Below are 16,472 nucleotides of genomic sequence, written 5' to 3'. Positions count from 1 at the left end.
ACACAATTGAGTAGCTGCACATATATATGTTCAGTCGCAATAATTTGTGACGTGTTCCCATGCTAGTACACCGCCATTACATTCAAAACTTATGCGACTGATGAAGATGGCCAAGCCTTCTACTCTGCTATCTACGAAGGCAGGGGTACACCACCCTCCATTCTCATGAACGGTGAAGATCCAAGAAATCAGCCCAAAACCCATCAGGAAGTTACCCCCTTATCCACAAGTGACTGGAATACCCCTGTAAATTGTGAATTTAGGACAAACACCCCATCGTAAAGCTATCCATCCAGCCAATTCCAAGCACAATAATGGAGGCCATCCAGTGCATTTCCAGTTGATCTTCGCTCCCTCCATGCCCCATTTTGGCCGTAGCTGCCGAAAGATTGACACAAACCCAATCATAAAAGACAAACACAAAATAATGATTTCCAGTGGGAATTTATTAAGATAACAGAAAAACCTCCAGATTGTATCACTTCTCTTGCATACACAGGTCTCACCATCTTAACCAACAAACAAACAAAAAAAAGTCCCACTGGGCCATTTTCTCATGTTCTATAGGAAGAATGGATGGGTAGCCGTTTAGGTAACCCCAGACGGGAGACTGAACTCACATCAGGACTATGCCCGACTGTCCAGGAGGCCACGGCTAAGCGGCTACCCCATCGTAAAAGTCTGACCGGAAAATGGCGTCAATATCCTCTTGTGGCTGCTACTCAACAAGATGGCAGCGGCAGCAGCAAGAGGATGTTACCGAAATCAGGGTTTACAATTTGTCTGCCATCAGAGGTTAACCTGCTGACATACAAATGGTTATTGCCCACCCCCCACCCACCGAATTAAGGGTACAAACTAACGCTGTACCTACCCCCGTCTTGGCCCATGAGATCCATCTAAACATATTAGGAATAATTTCATTTTGCTTCTCCACATACCAAAAAGTTTGATATGTAAAGGAGTTCTCACTGCTTAGTCAGGAAAGACGAAAAATAAAAATAGTAACCACGTCCACACTTTTCATTTGAAATAAAATTCAATTGGTTGGAACCATTCCAAGCTTAACGTCGGGGCTGAAAAATCAAAAAAATTTAAGAAAAAAAAAAAGAAAAGCAGAACGGTTTGAAAACTGTTCCTAATATGTTTAGTGTCAGATCTTGCCCCAATAACCCCCCACCCCAAAAATAAACAAAAACCACAGAATGAGATGTCAAATCTGTTCATTGCCGAGACCTAAAACCGGTCTCAACCCTGAACAGTAATACTTGTTTAATAACTAAACGCTTTGTAAAGGAGGATTAGAAAAAAAAAAAAAAAAATTTAGTTACTATAATTGAAAGATGCTCCCATCTCATCCTGGGAGGAAAAAAAAAAAAAAAAAAAAAAAAAAAAAAGGGAAAAAAAAAATTATAATTCCTTCTCCCATACCCAACTTTGGGATTCATCAAATTCAGCCATTAAATTTTTTAATTTTTTTTTGGTGGCATAACATGGAGCTGTATGACAGTATTCAGGTTTTGGAAGCTCCTCTGGCAGACCTGGGATCAACTTTGTAACTCATGCTGCCCCTTCACAGTTAACCTGTTGCAGTTATGTTCACTTGCAAGATGCATATATGGATATCTGCCAAAGTTTGGAAGACTGCAACCAATACGATTGAGGTATTTTAGACATAAAAGGGAGAAAAAAATAAAATAAAATTTGAAGTATTTCAGAGCATCTTTCAATTCTTATCTGAGCCGAATCGTAGTAGACCTGCACCGCGGATCTGACTCCGGGCAGCTGTATCCAAAGCGCTGCCGGTATGGTGCTCGAAACGCCAAACCCTCCTGTGCCATGTAGAAGCTTATGAAGGGTATTGGCTTTAAAGAAACAAAAAAAAAACCTAGGATCTAATTTCATCTAAGGATCATGGATTTAGCACCAGCGCAACGCCGCGTTTCACAATTGCAGTGGCACAGACTTGCACAATGACAGGTGCGGTATGACTAGAACTGGGCCGGAGGAAGAGATTTATTGCACCATGATCCGACGTGAAATTATCGCGGAATAATCCCCTTCAGTAGCAGAGCCATCGAATAATTCTGTTAAATAGCAACATTAAATAATCTACCCCGCGCTTGAACGTAAATTTTTAGTTTTTTCTTAAAAATAAGCCAATTGTTCTCTTGCGTTACTGAAGGTTTTTTACTTTTACAAGTCTCTGTGCTTCTAATGTGCCCCTGGATGTGCAATATTAAAGGCTAGGGTCTGTGCTAGCGGGCTTCGAAACTAAAACAAATGAGGGGTAAGCTTTATTACGGTCGACAGGCACGATGAATATTTTTAGATAATACTGCACAACCCAGGTGGCTCCAATGTCGGGGGACGAATAAAGTAAATGAACGCGTGATGGTTCCTCACTCACTTTGCCTGTAGATAAGGCCAAGCATCTAGCATGCTGGGAGAGGCTCAGTTCAACATAACATTTTTGGTTTTCCCTTCCGTCCCACCCCAAAAAAACATAAAGAAAACTTTGCCGAGTGCCATGTTCTTGTATCTGAAATCAGAGCGTCTTTTATACATATATACTTCGTTCTCACCTTGGGCGGTCTAATGAGGTGAAAAAAAAAAAAACCCTACGCAGGTCGAACGAATCGTTCCACGTGACAAAGGATTGAATCCATTTTTAGACCACGCCCTCCAATTTAAAAAAAAAAAAAAATGTTGCCGTAAACTGAACCTCTCTCAACTTACGCTGCAACCCTAAACACAAAGAAACCTTCAAACCAACCATCATCGACAAAGAAAAATAAAAAAAAAAACACTAAGAAATTATTCCGCCCCCCTCCCTTCACGAAACCAAAAAATATTTACATTTTTATACAAGTATACACAACAAATTTCCTAGATTACCCCCATACCCCTCATGCAAGGGAATTTTTTATTTTTTGTTTTTAGAGGGGGGTATGGCTTTGGAATCGATCAGAAAACAAAATGTCGCTGCGAATTTGGAAAGAAAAAAAAAAAAAAAAAAAAAAAAAAAACACCCCTTTTAGTGTTTAACTGGAAATGAAAAAACCAAACCAGCATCTGCCTTATAGATGGAGAACGTGTCTGGAACTTGCACTTTAAAAGCCTTTTTTCTGACTGGCTTTTTGTTTTGTTTGCTTGTGTAATGACAGGTATACGTATTTACAAGCTATTGGAACCCCCGGTGGTTGCGATCACTTGCATTCCAGATGAAAAGAGTGAGGGGACAAATATACAAGTGGAAGAGTTTCACGGCTAGCAGTTTTGATCTAAAAAGCACCAGCTTAGTGAGATCTGCAGATGTTATATGTGGATTAAAGAAGAAGAAAAACAAAAAAAAATGCAAGGAAATGAACGTATTGTCTTGTAAGGGCTGCAGTGAAGAGAACCTTGAATGGTCTTGTAGCATAAGGCACTTCGCACACGTAAAATAGTTTGCGTTATGGGGAGGAAAAAAAATAAAATAACTGGACATGAACTTCACACTTCGGTACTTGTAACTTCTAAGAGAAGGGACTGAAACTGAGTATTGCATTGCTGAACCAGTTAGAAGTTAATGGGTGGGGGAGGGGGGAATGCACACATGAAAAGCCTATAATAGTGCAAGGGTCTTCAGCAGAAAAAATTCGAATAGCGGATTCCAGTATGCTTTCCTTCTTTTGTGGGAATAAACGTGAGAAAAGTGCAACAACGTGAATCCTGTGAGTGCACAGTGCAAACAATGGGGCTCAAAGGTAAAAAGAATAAAAAAGGGGAGAGGGGAGAGAAAAAAAAAAAAAAAAATTTCAGGCTTGAGATTCTGCTGGTCAATGTTCCAGAAGGCAGAGGGGGAAAAAAAATAATGGGAGGCAGGTGAGTGGGAAAGAAACCTTTATCGAGAATAAAGGATGCATGTCAAACTCTTCTGGGAGGGGTCAGTCAAAACCTGCAACAGGAAAAAGCCTCATTTAGTGGACAGGTATAAAAAAAAAAAAAAATTAAAATAACATTTTAAGAAAATAAATAGACTGATTTTTGAGCAGTGATTCCCAGCAGGGGTGCGAGCAGACTCTGGTTGGACCACATACATTCATGCAATGTTATCTTATGTAGCTAGGGTGTTTTCTGACATTTGATAAAAGATATTTGGCTGGGGTGCCCTGAGACGTCTGGAGCATTATCATACAGGCCCAAAGCGTTATGGTAGCAGTAACAGCCTGTTGACATACAGGCCCAAAGCCTGTGCTAGCAGTAACAGGCTATTACTACTACCACAGACTTTGGGCCTATATGGTAATATCCCAGACCACGTGACATCTGGGATATTACCAAATAGGCCTGAAGCCGGCTAGGATTAACATGAGCACAAACAGAATGTCATGCATTTTATAGAGCCTAATCCCTGGTGTAGAGGCCACGTCACCCAAGTTGGATAGTGCTGCAGGTGACAGATGAAGGAAACTTCACAGGCCAAAGATGTTAGCAGAGCATTAGAGCCCCTTCAAGTTCATTGATGTGTCAGACCCCCTACCAATCTAACATTTTTTACCTATTTCAAGGATATTAAAATCCTGGAAGGCTCCTTTAAACAGAGCTCAGTCGCAGTGTATATAGAGCAGGGGTAGGCACCTTTGGCACTCCAGTTGTAGAACTACATCTCCCAGCATGCATACTTACTCTTCTGTTATTGGAACTCCCATGGAAGTGAATGGAGAATGCTGGGAGTTGTAGTTTCACAACAGCTGAAGAGCCGAAGGTTGCTGACCCCTGGTCTAGAGGTGTGATGCATGTGTATACTTTGCACCATTACGTGTGAAGTAACCATATACAGGGCCTGATTTAGTAGAAGGTATAGCATAGACATAAGGCCGCTACTCACATGCAGATTAATGCTTCTCTTCTCCAGATTCGCTGTGATATTCTGCCACGTACAGGCTTTTGTCGATACTGCTGGGTATGGGTTTGATTTCTGTTCCCAGCTGTTCTTCAATACTTTTAAGGTTAAATCTGTCATCATAGGTGATCAAGTTAATGGCAAGTCCAAGATGGCCGAAGCGACCTGAGGGGGAAAAAAAAAAAAATAGCATGAATTAAAAATGTATAACTACTGAAGGTAAGCAGGGCTGAAACAAAGAAAAATGTCAGGAAATCTAGAAGTAGAGAGTCCTCTGAGGGACAACTGCAGGTATGCTTATTCCTATACTTAGTAATTTATCAGAATCTGCACTAAGAAGCCACCAAGTCTGAACATGGCCTGCTGACTTCTCTGGCAGTACAATCTAGAAGTTAGTGGGACGGCCCAATACAACATGGCAAATACACTAGCTAAAAATTTAGCTTTGGGACTGGGATCTGGCCGGGAATTTGGTTGAGAAGACAAGTTTACTGGTCCATGGAGGTGACATTTTCCAGAAGGGAATATCAAACTTTGTGAATTATTTGACAGTGCAAGTCTAGTGAACTGGAGAGAAATGGGGGGGGGGGGGGTAAAGTAAAATTTACTCAGCTCTAATTCCACTACATGTAAGACATATGGTGAGCCCTGGAATACGATTTTCCAGCTTAGCTAGAGGTGGAGGATATGGCACCTTGTAAAGGGTTAAGCTGAGAATCTGAGGTTATACACAAGTAGTGACAGCCATACCATAATGGACCTTTATGTCTCTATGGATACAAAGAATGGCGCAGAAAGCAGACAGCGCTGTTCTCACAGCAGCTCCAATGTTCAAGTGAATGGAAGCCGAGCTGCACTACCTGATCTGTCCACTACAAAGAACAGCGCTGTCTGCTTCCTGCTCCAGTGTGTGAATCAGCGGCTGACTGATGAAGGTTTTCAGGTACTCTCAGATCTGACATTAAGGACATCAATCTTTTTAGCCAGGAAAACCTATTTAAATCTTGCATTTCCCTAAGGGATGGGCCCTCCAGACCAACACTGGCCAGATGCACAAGACTGCCACAGTCGCCAATACTAGATCACGTCAAATATATTGGATCTACATAAGTTTGTGTACATATATTTAATATGTTGGCTTTTACATGGGCATCAGATAAACCCCTCACAATACATCTTGTAGTCGGACTGTTAGAACATAAGCCTGAATTGTGTCGCTTCTTACCTGATCTGCCTATGCGATGAAGATAGGTCTCTGCCAGCTTTGGAAAGTCAAAGTTTATCACCACATTCACAGCTTGGATATCAATACCACGGGTAAACAAATCTGGTGAAAGATAGTTAGGCGTGTTAAAGAAACCATGGATTATGCAGTAAAATAGGGTGAGGGGACGAGGCCGGGAATATAGCTTACCAGTGCAAACAAGATTACGGCACAATCCATTTCTGAAATCATGGAAAACTCTATTCCTGTGTTCCTGTAGAAGAAGATAGAAGACTATGACGTACAGGATACATTACTAATGATGTAATATGCCGCTTAAAGACCCTGAAATCCCCCTGACCTTTAATAGGGGTGTCCTATGAGCAGTGAGAACATGCATGTCTGCTGTTTCATGACATCGATAACAGGGTCGTCTACATCTAACCACTTGTGATTTAGCCTTTAAAGGGATATTACAGTAATGACATTATCCCTTCACTTACAGGAATGGTTAGATCGGTGGGGGTCCAACTGCTGATACCCTCAGCGATGACAAGAAATGGGAGTTTACTGCCTTGTATGAATGAAGTAAAAGGTCACACGTGTATTATCGCCTCACTTATCTCTATGGGACAGCCAGAGGTGGCGCAAGAGAAGCAGGGACATGCATGGCATGAACATTGGGGGCCTCATTCTCAGGATTTGGGAGGGTACCAGTGGTCTGATCCCCAGGATAGGGGTAAACTTCACAACTTGGTAGTACTCAAGTCAGCAAAACTGTTCTTAACACCTTCCCTGTACATGTCAGCGAGCCCAGTATTGCCCTAGATCCATATTCACTCCCAAATTTCTGTTGTCCGTCCATTCGCAATATACGTAACACGCCAGGTAACCAGATACTATATTGAAGCACTAATACAGACCTGCCTCATCTTAGCGTGGATATAGAAGCAGGAATAGCCCAACTGGGAGATTTTCTTGGCCAGCAGCTCCACCCGCTGAGAGGAGTTGCAGAAGATTATTGACTGATTTATCTGGAGCTAGAAAACAAAAATCACACAATATAGTTGTGGTCTGGAATAAACAAACAATCTGAAGCGGACAGTGCGCTGAATTCAATGTGCTTTACAATGGTATATAACACTGCCAATGACAGAGTACATGAGAGGTCCCCTTTAAAAGAGATTAACCAGTGTTCGAAAACATGGCTGCTTTCCTCTCAGTAAGTGACATCACTTGGGTCGGCGACATGGACTTGCTCTAGCTCAGTCCCATTCGTTTGATTTCATATGACCAGCACACGAAAGCAGCCAAATTTTGTAATCCTGGCTAATCCCTCAGAGAGGGACGGCTCTGACAAATGCAGTTCTAGTACCCGTGTCCCCACTACATGACCAGACCTTTACTGAGGCAGACTTGGGGTATACAATAGGCCTGTTACATTTCGGTGCTTTGGATGTGTATGTGGGTCACGGGTCTATGCGCTCCTCCTTCACATGCCACATAAAAGCACAACTTTCACTAGTAGTTAGAGATGGCAGAGGTGCGCTGCACCCAATCTCTTACACAGCAGATCTCCTGCATGGGCCTTGTAGCAGGAAACAAGATCAGCTCGTTTTCTAACGGTTAGGACATGCAGCCATTTCCCATTAAGAGTATGCAAATTCCACAACCCGGCGATGTTATCACCAGAGGCAAAACACAACTTTGCATACGTCCTCGCACAAGAAAGGAATGACAAGTGCTGACACAGCGATACTTACTCTTGAAAAAAGTGTGTTCAGGCAGTGGACTTTTTGTCTCTCGGTCACATAGGCATAGTATTGCGTTACCCCTTTCAGTGTTAGCTCCTCCATCAGGTTAATTTCATATGGTTTTTGCAAATGAGAGGACTGTAATGGGAAAAAAAAAGCACAGAGATCGATAAAGTGGGGGCTGGGGAGAACGAATGACAAGTGCAAACCTGGCTCTTCCATAAGGTATTTACAGAAAAGGAGAAAGTCATCGCTTCCAGACACTTACCATAAATTTCTGTACACTGAGGGGAAAAGTGGCTGAATAAAGAAGAATCTGCCTGTTTTTAGGTAGCGTAATAATTATATCTTCCATTATCTGCACAAAATCTTGGGAAAGCAGTTTATCAGCCTAGAAAGGAGAAGAAGGAAAGAAAAAAAAAGTCACATTTAGGTTAAAGACCATATGAAACACAGTAAGGCTACGGTCAGTAGTGTTGTGTGACCCATCAATTCACTTATAATAGGCAGGTAGGACTTTTCTCTCCATGAATACCGGACTGAAACCTGGGTGGACTCCATTACAGTCTATGGGGGTCTGTGGGTTTCCGCAGGTAACTGCTTTTGTTTGGCGAATAGGGTTTCCATCTTTCAGGTTCCCAAGTGAAAAAACGAACTCTAGTGTGAACCTACGAGGCGCCACAGAATCACATGCGCTCTAATAGAGATTCTAAGAGTAATGTGCAGAAAACTGGGTCCAAATATAACACATCTGCATGGAGACCTAATACAGCCGTGTGCATGCAAAAACCAATAGCAAAGCCAGTGAAACGGTAGAAACAGGCTCCGGGCAGCCATGATGACTACTGAAAGCATGCAACTTTATTAGCCAATTTGTTGTTAACAAAACTGAACTAGTAAGACGACAGCAGAACTGTTCACGAGGTTTGTAGCTGATCCGTGCGCGAGAAGACAAAGGCAAACACACCACACATCCACATGGACATGTCACTAGAGATGAGAGAGTACTACTCGAATAGCATGCACCCATAGGAATGAATGGACGCAGCCGGTACGCAGGGGGTTAAGCAGTTATCCGCCGGCAAAGTCTGTGTGCCGGCTGCTTCCATTCATTCCTATGGGTGCATGCTATTTGAAACGGCTGTTTCGAGTAGTACTTGCTCATCTCTACACGTCACCCACCACTGGCCTCAGCCGTGAGGCCCGCAGGTATGGTACAGGGCCAATAAAGCCAGCCACTGGCTGAAACTGTCACTTAGAAGTTTGTGACATCACTGCAGGACAAGTCAGGGGCCTGGGGGGGGGGGGGGGCCCTGAAACTGAACAATTTCTATTGTTTTTAGCTGTCTGGAACTGACCTGACGACTAATGGAAGATTTGCAGATACATTTACAGTAAAACATGTTCATTATAGGGCAATGTAAGAGAACCATGAAAAAAGTGACCAGATATCACAATGGTAATTACCTCATCCAGAACTATCATCTGAACGTGGTCGACTTTAGCTACACCTTTTTTGATAAGATCCAGAATTCTCCCTGGAGTAGCGATCACCACATGAACTATGGGAAACATAAGCAGCAAACGTTAGAGCAACCGGCATGTGACAAGCTTACTACAAAGACACTAACAGGAGGCCATCTGATCAATCACTGGGGGCCTAACTCCTCATCCCTCTTCATGGCACGACCATAGGATGGTAAATGTAGCCAGGGAGAAGGATATTCATTGCATTTTACCTTCAATGATTATGGGACTGAACATAACAGCAGAGCATTGTAAATCTGCTTGAAGAAGTGCCATGACATATGAACCATCTGCATCATTTTCTATATTTGGTCCATTATATTTATACATTACAATAAGATATGTACACCCACTGGATTACATACGCCGTCATAATTATACATCTGTCATGTAATAGTATTTACTAGCAGTGTCAAAAAAAATGCCAAGCATATGAAATAAAGAGTCCACACAAACAAGTGAAGCAGCCTTGCTTTATAGACCTTACCTGTGTCGTCCAGCCTCATTATATCATCTCTTAAATTGGTGCCTCCGGTGGTTGCCATAACTTTAACCCCTCCCATATGCTTGCTGACTTGGATGCAGATCTGACTGACCTGGAGTGCAAGCTCTCGAGTGGGTACAATCACCATTGCTGTAGACAGAAGGGAGACAAAATTAGTCGATTTAGAAAGTCAAGGTCCCAGAATACGACGACAGAAAATGCTGCACTGCCAACAACTAATGATAGGGAAATCCAGCAGGCCCAGACTATTATTGTTGGGTTGTGCGACTTGTAACGCGACTGTATCCACCGTGACTAGTTGCATTATGGCTACAAGTCACTGCATAGCCACAGTGAGAAGCATGAAGTGTACCTAAACTTTTCAAATACTTGATTTTCTGGCAGCATATGTTAATGATGTAAATACACTTTATTGAATTCTGGCTACCTTCAGTAAAATCCACTTTCTCCATCATCATTCTTCTTACTATGAACAGAGAGCGTATTCATAGCAAAGACATGTGCCCTGCTGTTCCATTCATTTTCTATGGGAGCGCAGGAGACTTCCCAATACAATGTACACTGCCACAGAAAACGAATGGAGTAGCAGAGAACAGGCTCGAACTACCACACCATCAGGATGGGGGAACCGGACACCAGTTTTCATGATCGGTGGGGGGGGGGGGGGGGGGGGGAAATCAGACCCCTACCCCATCAATAGGGAATAACATTGAAAGTTAATATAAGCCCTTTAATAAGTGCCACAAATGCAGTTTCAGTATGCAGAAGTTTTGGCATGATTTTCCAGCGATTCTGACCTTGTATGCAGTCCTTCTTTAGGTCTAGCCGTTCAAGTAAGGGAATGAGGTAGGCTCCACTCTTGCCAGTTCCATTTTTTGCTCTAGCCAAGATATCCCTACCAGACAATGCAATGGGAATGCTTTCCTCCTAGAAAGAAAAAAATAAATAAATTCATACATTAAGATGTTTGTTTCGAATACACCGTCTTTTGGCACAGAGAAGCTCGCCATTAAGCTAACCTGAATTGGAGAGGGTTTCTCCCATCCCATTTCGAAAATCCCCATGAGCAGTTCTCGCTTTAAACAATAATCTTCAAACTCATTGCCTTTTGTGGAGGTGACATCCTGGGAAGACAAGAAACTCCGTTCAGTCAGAAGAAACCTTACAAGATTTTAATTTCTCCTTTTATCTAGTTTTAGTGATTGTGAGTGGGAATAAAGCCATTTTTCTTCTCCAAAATACCCCTCACTTTACTAAAATCTGAAACAATTGCTTGTGGCTTTGATGCTACTGGTTGCCTCCAGTGTGGCCAGAACTTGTTGCACTATAGCCAGATACACTGACGTCTTGTGACGTGTACACTATACATGCTGAGCCTTTCTTTCACTGGCAAACTCCTCCAACCAATATCTTCTCACTGTAATGTATTATTTCCAACACATCCACTGCTACCTCTTGTGTTTCCCCCTCTACCTCATAGATTGTAAGCTCTTGCGATCAGGGCCCTTAGACCCATTGTGTGAATTGACCATTTCTTTTGTAATGTATCTTTTTTTTTGTCTGTACTTGAACCCTACAAATTGTTCAGTGCTGCAGAATATGTTGGCGCTGTATCAATAAAAAAAAAAAAAAAAAAAAAAAAAATTATAATTAGGGCAGGTTCACACCTGTGCCCGGTCTCCGCTTTGCAGGTTTCCATCTTCTGCCCGAGAAACTGGAGAGGAGATGGAAACCCGGCGGTCAGTTTTTAAACCCATTCACTTGAATGGGTGCAAAGTGTCTGCCCGTGTGCATCTTCTTCTCTGCGGGGAAATGCTTTTTTTTTACCGGACAGAAAGTGGGACATGCAGGACTTTGTGTTCAGTTAAAAAAAAAAAATTAAAAAAAAATGGTTTCGCCACAGAGACCAGAAGATGCTCACAGGTGGACACTCACTGCCGGTTTGTCCCCTATCCAGTTTCTCAGGCAGAAGCCCAAAAATCGGAGGCCGGGCGCAGGTGTGAACCCGCCCTTATACTCCCCTCATACAGAGGACACTGAAACATTACACACGAGGGTTTAGAGAACCTTCTGTAACAGCAGCCAAGAGCGACGACTACAAATGGTAGGACAGCTGTGAGGAGACTCGACAGAAACCATATACTGCCAACCATCAGACAGGACAGTTCAAATGGAGGACATGATTATAAATCTGGAGGGACAGGGAGAACAAGAAGAGACTTGCATACTCGGGAGTTCTGTAGACAAGCTGTGGTGTGAGACAGTACAAGATGTTTTGCTCCAATACACAGCAGCACTCGGCCTGCCAGGGGACACGGACTTCTTGCTTTTAATTTTTGCAAACTAAGGACATTTGCGACATATTCACTACATTGACCAAAGTATATATCTGTGTCAAATTAAATACATGCAAATAAAGGAACAGTAACAATTACAGTGACTAATGTACATTATTAAATATGATGGCAGAGGAGAAGGGGGAAACAAAAACAAAAACCTTACCGAAGTCTTTATTCGAAGATCTTTTGGTGGGAGTTTTAATGTCTTCTTCCAGTCATCACCAGGTCTACAAGGTAGAACAAAAGCACTTAGATTTTTTTGTTTTCAGAAATTTTTCAAGAACTTCAGGCCATTTTTAACCCAGTGGTTCAGAGCAAACCATGTGAAACTATAGATTTTCCCAAAGTAAAGTGTTTGCAAGTGTCGCAAGAACTACCATTTAGAATCAACAAGCACCAACGTTAAAGGTTTTTTTTTTTAAATATACTGAAGACCCCATCCACAGGATAGGTCATCAGTGTCTGATAGATACTGGGTTTAACACCTCGACCCTGCATTTATCACCTGCCCCAGCCACATCCAAGAACCTACTGCAAAGCATGAGGAAAAGAAGCAGATTTACTACTCAGGCAATAGGTAGAAGACTGCAGAACCCTGGAGTCACTGCTATACTGTGAACAGGGCAGAAGCTCTGCTCCAAATCTATTACCTGAATTGGAGTAGAGGGGCTTCTAGACCTGCCCTGTGCATCAGCTGCTGGGAAGTGGCATGAACAGCTGATCTGTGTGGGGTCTGTGTGTCCGACCCCCCTCTCCTCACTGAGCAGATTGAGATTACATAAGTAATCTTTCCAGTCCCATGACGTTTGAGACCTATACACAGCATAAGCTTTGTATACACTATGTGATCAAATGTATCCAGACACCTGGCTGAAAATGACTTACAAGTTCGTGGTGCCCTCCATCGGTAATGGAGGGGGCTTGCACCCCTTGTTTTGTATGGCACTATCACAGCACAGGCCTACATTGATGTATTAAACACCTTCTTGCTTCCCACTATTGAAGAGCAATTCGGAGATGGCAATTGCATCTTTCAGCACGATGGAGCACCTGTTCATACTGCACGGCCTGTGGCGGAGTGGTTACACCACAATAACATCTCTGTAATGGACTGGCCTGCACAGAGTCCTGACTTGAATCCTATAGAACACTTTTGGGATGTTTTGGAACGCCGACTTCGTGCCAGGCCTCACCAACCTACATCGATACCTCTCCTCAGTGCAGCACTCCGTGAAGAATGGGCTGCCATTCCCCAAGAAACCTTCCAGCACCTGATTGAACGTATGCCTGCGAGAGTGGAAGCTGTCATCAAGGCTAAGGGTCGGGCAACACCATATTGTATCCAGCATTACCGATGGAGGGCGCCACCAACTTGTAAGTCATTTTCAGCCAGGTGTCCGGATACTTTTGATCTCACAGTGTAGGTCTCAAACGCCATGGGACTGGAAAGCCCTTGTAATACAGTCCTCAACAGGTTGCTCAGAAAGGAAGGACTTCAACGGAACCAAAAATACTCACTTATTAAAAAAGCCTTCAACAACAACCCCCCCTTCCCCCCAAAAAAATGAAACCCCAGTAAACTCAATTTAACCCCCTTTTCTCCTTAGCAGTATGAGGGTTTGTCTTCCCAATTAATACGTGGCGCAATGTACTGGAAAGCTGAAAAAAAATTCCCAAACATTGGAGTTGGAGATAAAGCAGTTGTACCATTATCTTATGGCGTTCACTACGCAGTAAGGTTCATATTCTGAGAGGTGGTACAGTCGTGGAAATACCAGAATTATATTGTTTTAATGGGGGGGGGGGGGTTCCAGGGATAATATGATCCTGGCTGTGTTGCTCACAAGCAGGTCAGAAGGTCTGTAGTAGAGATGAGCGAGTACTGTTTGGATCAGCCGATCCGAACAGCACGCTCCATAGAAATGAATGGATGCACCTGGTACTTCCACTTTGACGTCGGCCGGCCGCTTAACCCCCCCGCGTGCCGGCTACGTCCATTCATTTCTATGTGAGCGTGCTGTTCGGATCGGCTGATCCAAACAGTACTCGCTCATCTCTAGTCTAACACAGGGAACCAGAATGGAGACTCTCCGCTGGATCCCTGGCCAAAGGAGAGGCAAGTAGGAGGAGCATGTAAGGGTTAGAAGGAAGCAGAACCCCCCCACACACAAATTAATACCTACATCCCAACTTTTAGAAATATTCTGACACAAACATTATATGTCTGTGTATAAGGTATTTTTGCAAGCTAATTTGAAGGATTTTTGTTATTTAAAAAAAACAAAAAAACACCATTTTTAGGAGATGAGGCAGTGGGAAAAAAAAAAACAAAACATGGGGAATATGGGCAAAGTTTCCCACTAAGACATTTGCCGTATGGAATCATTTTTTTTATTTAAAATCGAGAATAGGTGGGGCGACTTCAATTTTTATATTCTGAGCATACAACTAACCCAATTGCAGCAATACAACTGTTCAGTCGTCTATGGGAAACCATTTTATTACTACTGAGCCCCGCCACACAGCTCAGAATGACTGGCAGGCCTGGCAGCTTTAAGTAACCAAACAGCACCAGCGATCACGTTATGGGGGACTGTTCTGTAAAGTAGCCATCTTTACTGACCAACACCTTTCTGAAGTCCTGATATACATGTACATAAAATCTCTAAACAGGTTGTGCCATTACAATTGCAGGGGTCTGACTGCTGCGACTCCAGTGATCAGAAAAACACAGGCCCAAAAGTCTCCCAGAAGCCACAGTGCACGATTGGTGGACCACTTATTATCATGGGGCTACCAGATATTGGTGTCCCTGGTGCCCCACAGAAGTTTCCCTGGTGTTTCACCCACAGGGAGACTTTCTGGCTGCTGCTCCCGATAGCGGGGGTCCCTCACACTTATCCTATGGCTAGGGAATACGGTTTTGTCATGGCACAACCCCCCCCCCCCCCATCTTAAAAAATTCAGAAACAGGGAAAAACAAGAGTCATGCAAGTTGTCTAGTTTTACTAATAGAGTTGTCTCTCTAGTGCCTATGCAGACCCGTGTGTCTCCCTGGTTAAACCCTAAACATACTTTAGCCTCTCCCTGTTGGATGCAGGGCCATTTCTGAATGTTATAGAGGGTGCAGCAGGATTTACTTACTCAGAAGTAAAATACTATAGTAGTACTAAATAAACACTATAGCGGCCGTCCCACAATGGACATTTATCACTTACCTACAGGATAGGCGGGTATAAGGTGGGGGAGGGGGGGGTCGACCAGTGAGAAGCAGTTCTTGTCTACTCTTTAGAAACTGATCAGAGGTCATGTGGACATACTGTATCTATAGTCTATACAAAGGCCTCCATATACATCTGGACTATGATCACAGCAAGCTCCATATTAGAGGTATTCTACCCCATATGCTCCCTCCCCCCATGTAATGCTGTACAACAGAAGAAGATCTGTCAGACTTACAATATACCATCATACTTCAATAAGTCGTATTGGACCTTGTGCGACCAGCTTTACCATCGGCTTTGGCGTTTGTAAGTCGGTATATAGCGTATACTCACTTAATAGCGCTGCTCATGCTCTGTGCTTGCTGCTGACTTCCATTATTGATTGTGCTGGCGTTTTTCAGCTGGCTTATTTGCTGCGTCTGCGTTCCCCCACTTCCGGGCCCTGGATTCGCTTTCACGGGGCCCCTCAGTTGCCCATTCTGACTGGACAGACCCATTAAAACAGGGTTCTCTGTTCTTGTGGTGCTCATTTTGTTTTCTAGTAAATTGTCCCTTTGAAGGTTTTTTCAACTTCAAAGTTTGAGAGTCAGTACAGAGACTGTAATAACAGTTTATAGGACTCTTCAAAATGAAGAGATAAAGTCTTGCTCAATAAATGAGTCCTTGTTTATTGCAACGCAAACAAGTGCTTGTTCTTGGGAAAGTCTTTGAACTGTGAAGTCACTTGTTCTGATGCACCAAATCAACTTTCTTTGTTTAAAAAAAAAAAAAAAAAAGAAAAAAAGGAAAAAAATTAAAGCCCTCGGATGTAGATTTGACTTAAGATCTGTCAAAGCAACCTAGAAGGAAAAGGAGAAAAAAAACAGTATTAGTGCTGGAACGCAAAAGGATCCTTTGTATTAACTTACCCCAAAAGCTGCGGTAGAGCCAAGGACACGCGCAGATAAATTCTATAATATATTACATATACACACAGATGTAAGGTATATGCAGGGTAAACCAATTTCCCCTTGGGGTGGGAGCGGCTATCC

General features: G+C 43.0%; 1 protein-coding gene across 1 annotated transcript; it reads right to left on the bottom strand.

The window, feature by feature from the left end:
- Nucleotides 1-427: 427 nt before the first annotated feature.
- DDX6 (DEAD-box helicase 6) lies at nucleotides 428-16,213 on the bottom strand. Its single transcript, XM_075277596.1, has 13 exons — nucleotides 15,775-16,213; nucleotides 12,381-12,444; nucleotides 10,898-11,002; nucleotides 10,676-10,805; nucleotides 9,861-10,007; nucleotides 9,314-9,408; nucleotides 8,115-8,237; nucleotides 7,856-7,984; nucleotides 7,016-7,132; nucleotides 6,303-6,366; nucleotides 6,114-6,215; nucleotides 4,874-5,053; nucleotides 428-3,940 (listed from the first exon to the last, which is right to left on the bottom strand). The coding sequence occupies exons 1-12, from the start codon at nucleotides 15,969-15,971 to the stop codon at nucleotides 4,881-4,883; spliced, it is 1,446 nt and encodes a 481-aa protein (XP_075133697.1). The 5' UTR covers nucleotides 15,972-16,213; the 3' UTR covers nucleotides 428-3,940; nucleotides 4,874-4,880.
- Between the last annotated feature and the right edge of the window lie 259 nt (nucleotides 16,214-16,472).

This window comes from Leptodactylus fuscus, chromosome 6, assembly GCF_031893055.1.
Source record: "Leptodactylus fuscus isolate aLepFus1 chromosome 6, aLepFus1.hap2, whole genome shotgun sequence".
Classification (NCBI taxonomy): domain Eukaryota; kingdom Metazoa; phylum Chordata; class Amphibia; order Anura; family Leptodactylidae; genus Leptodactylus; species Leptodactylus fuscus.
The sequence above is the reverse complement of the archived record's forward strand: the minus strand, read 5'-3'. Positions and strand labels throughout refer to the sequence as shown.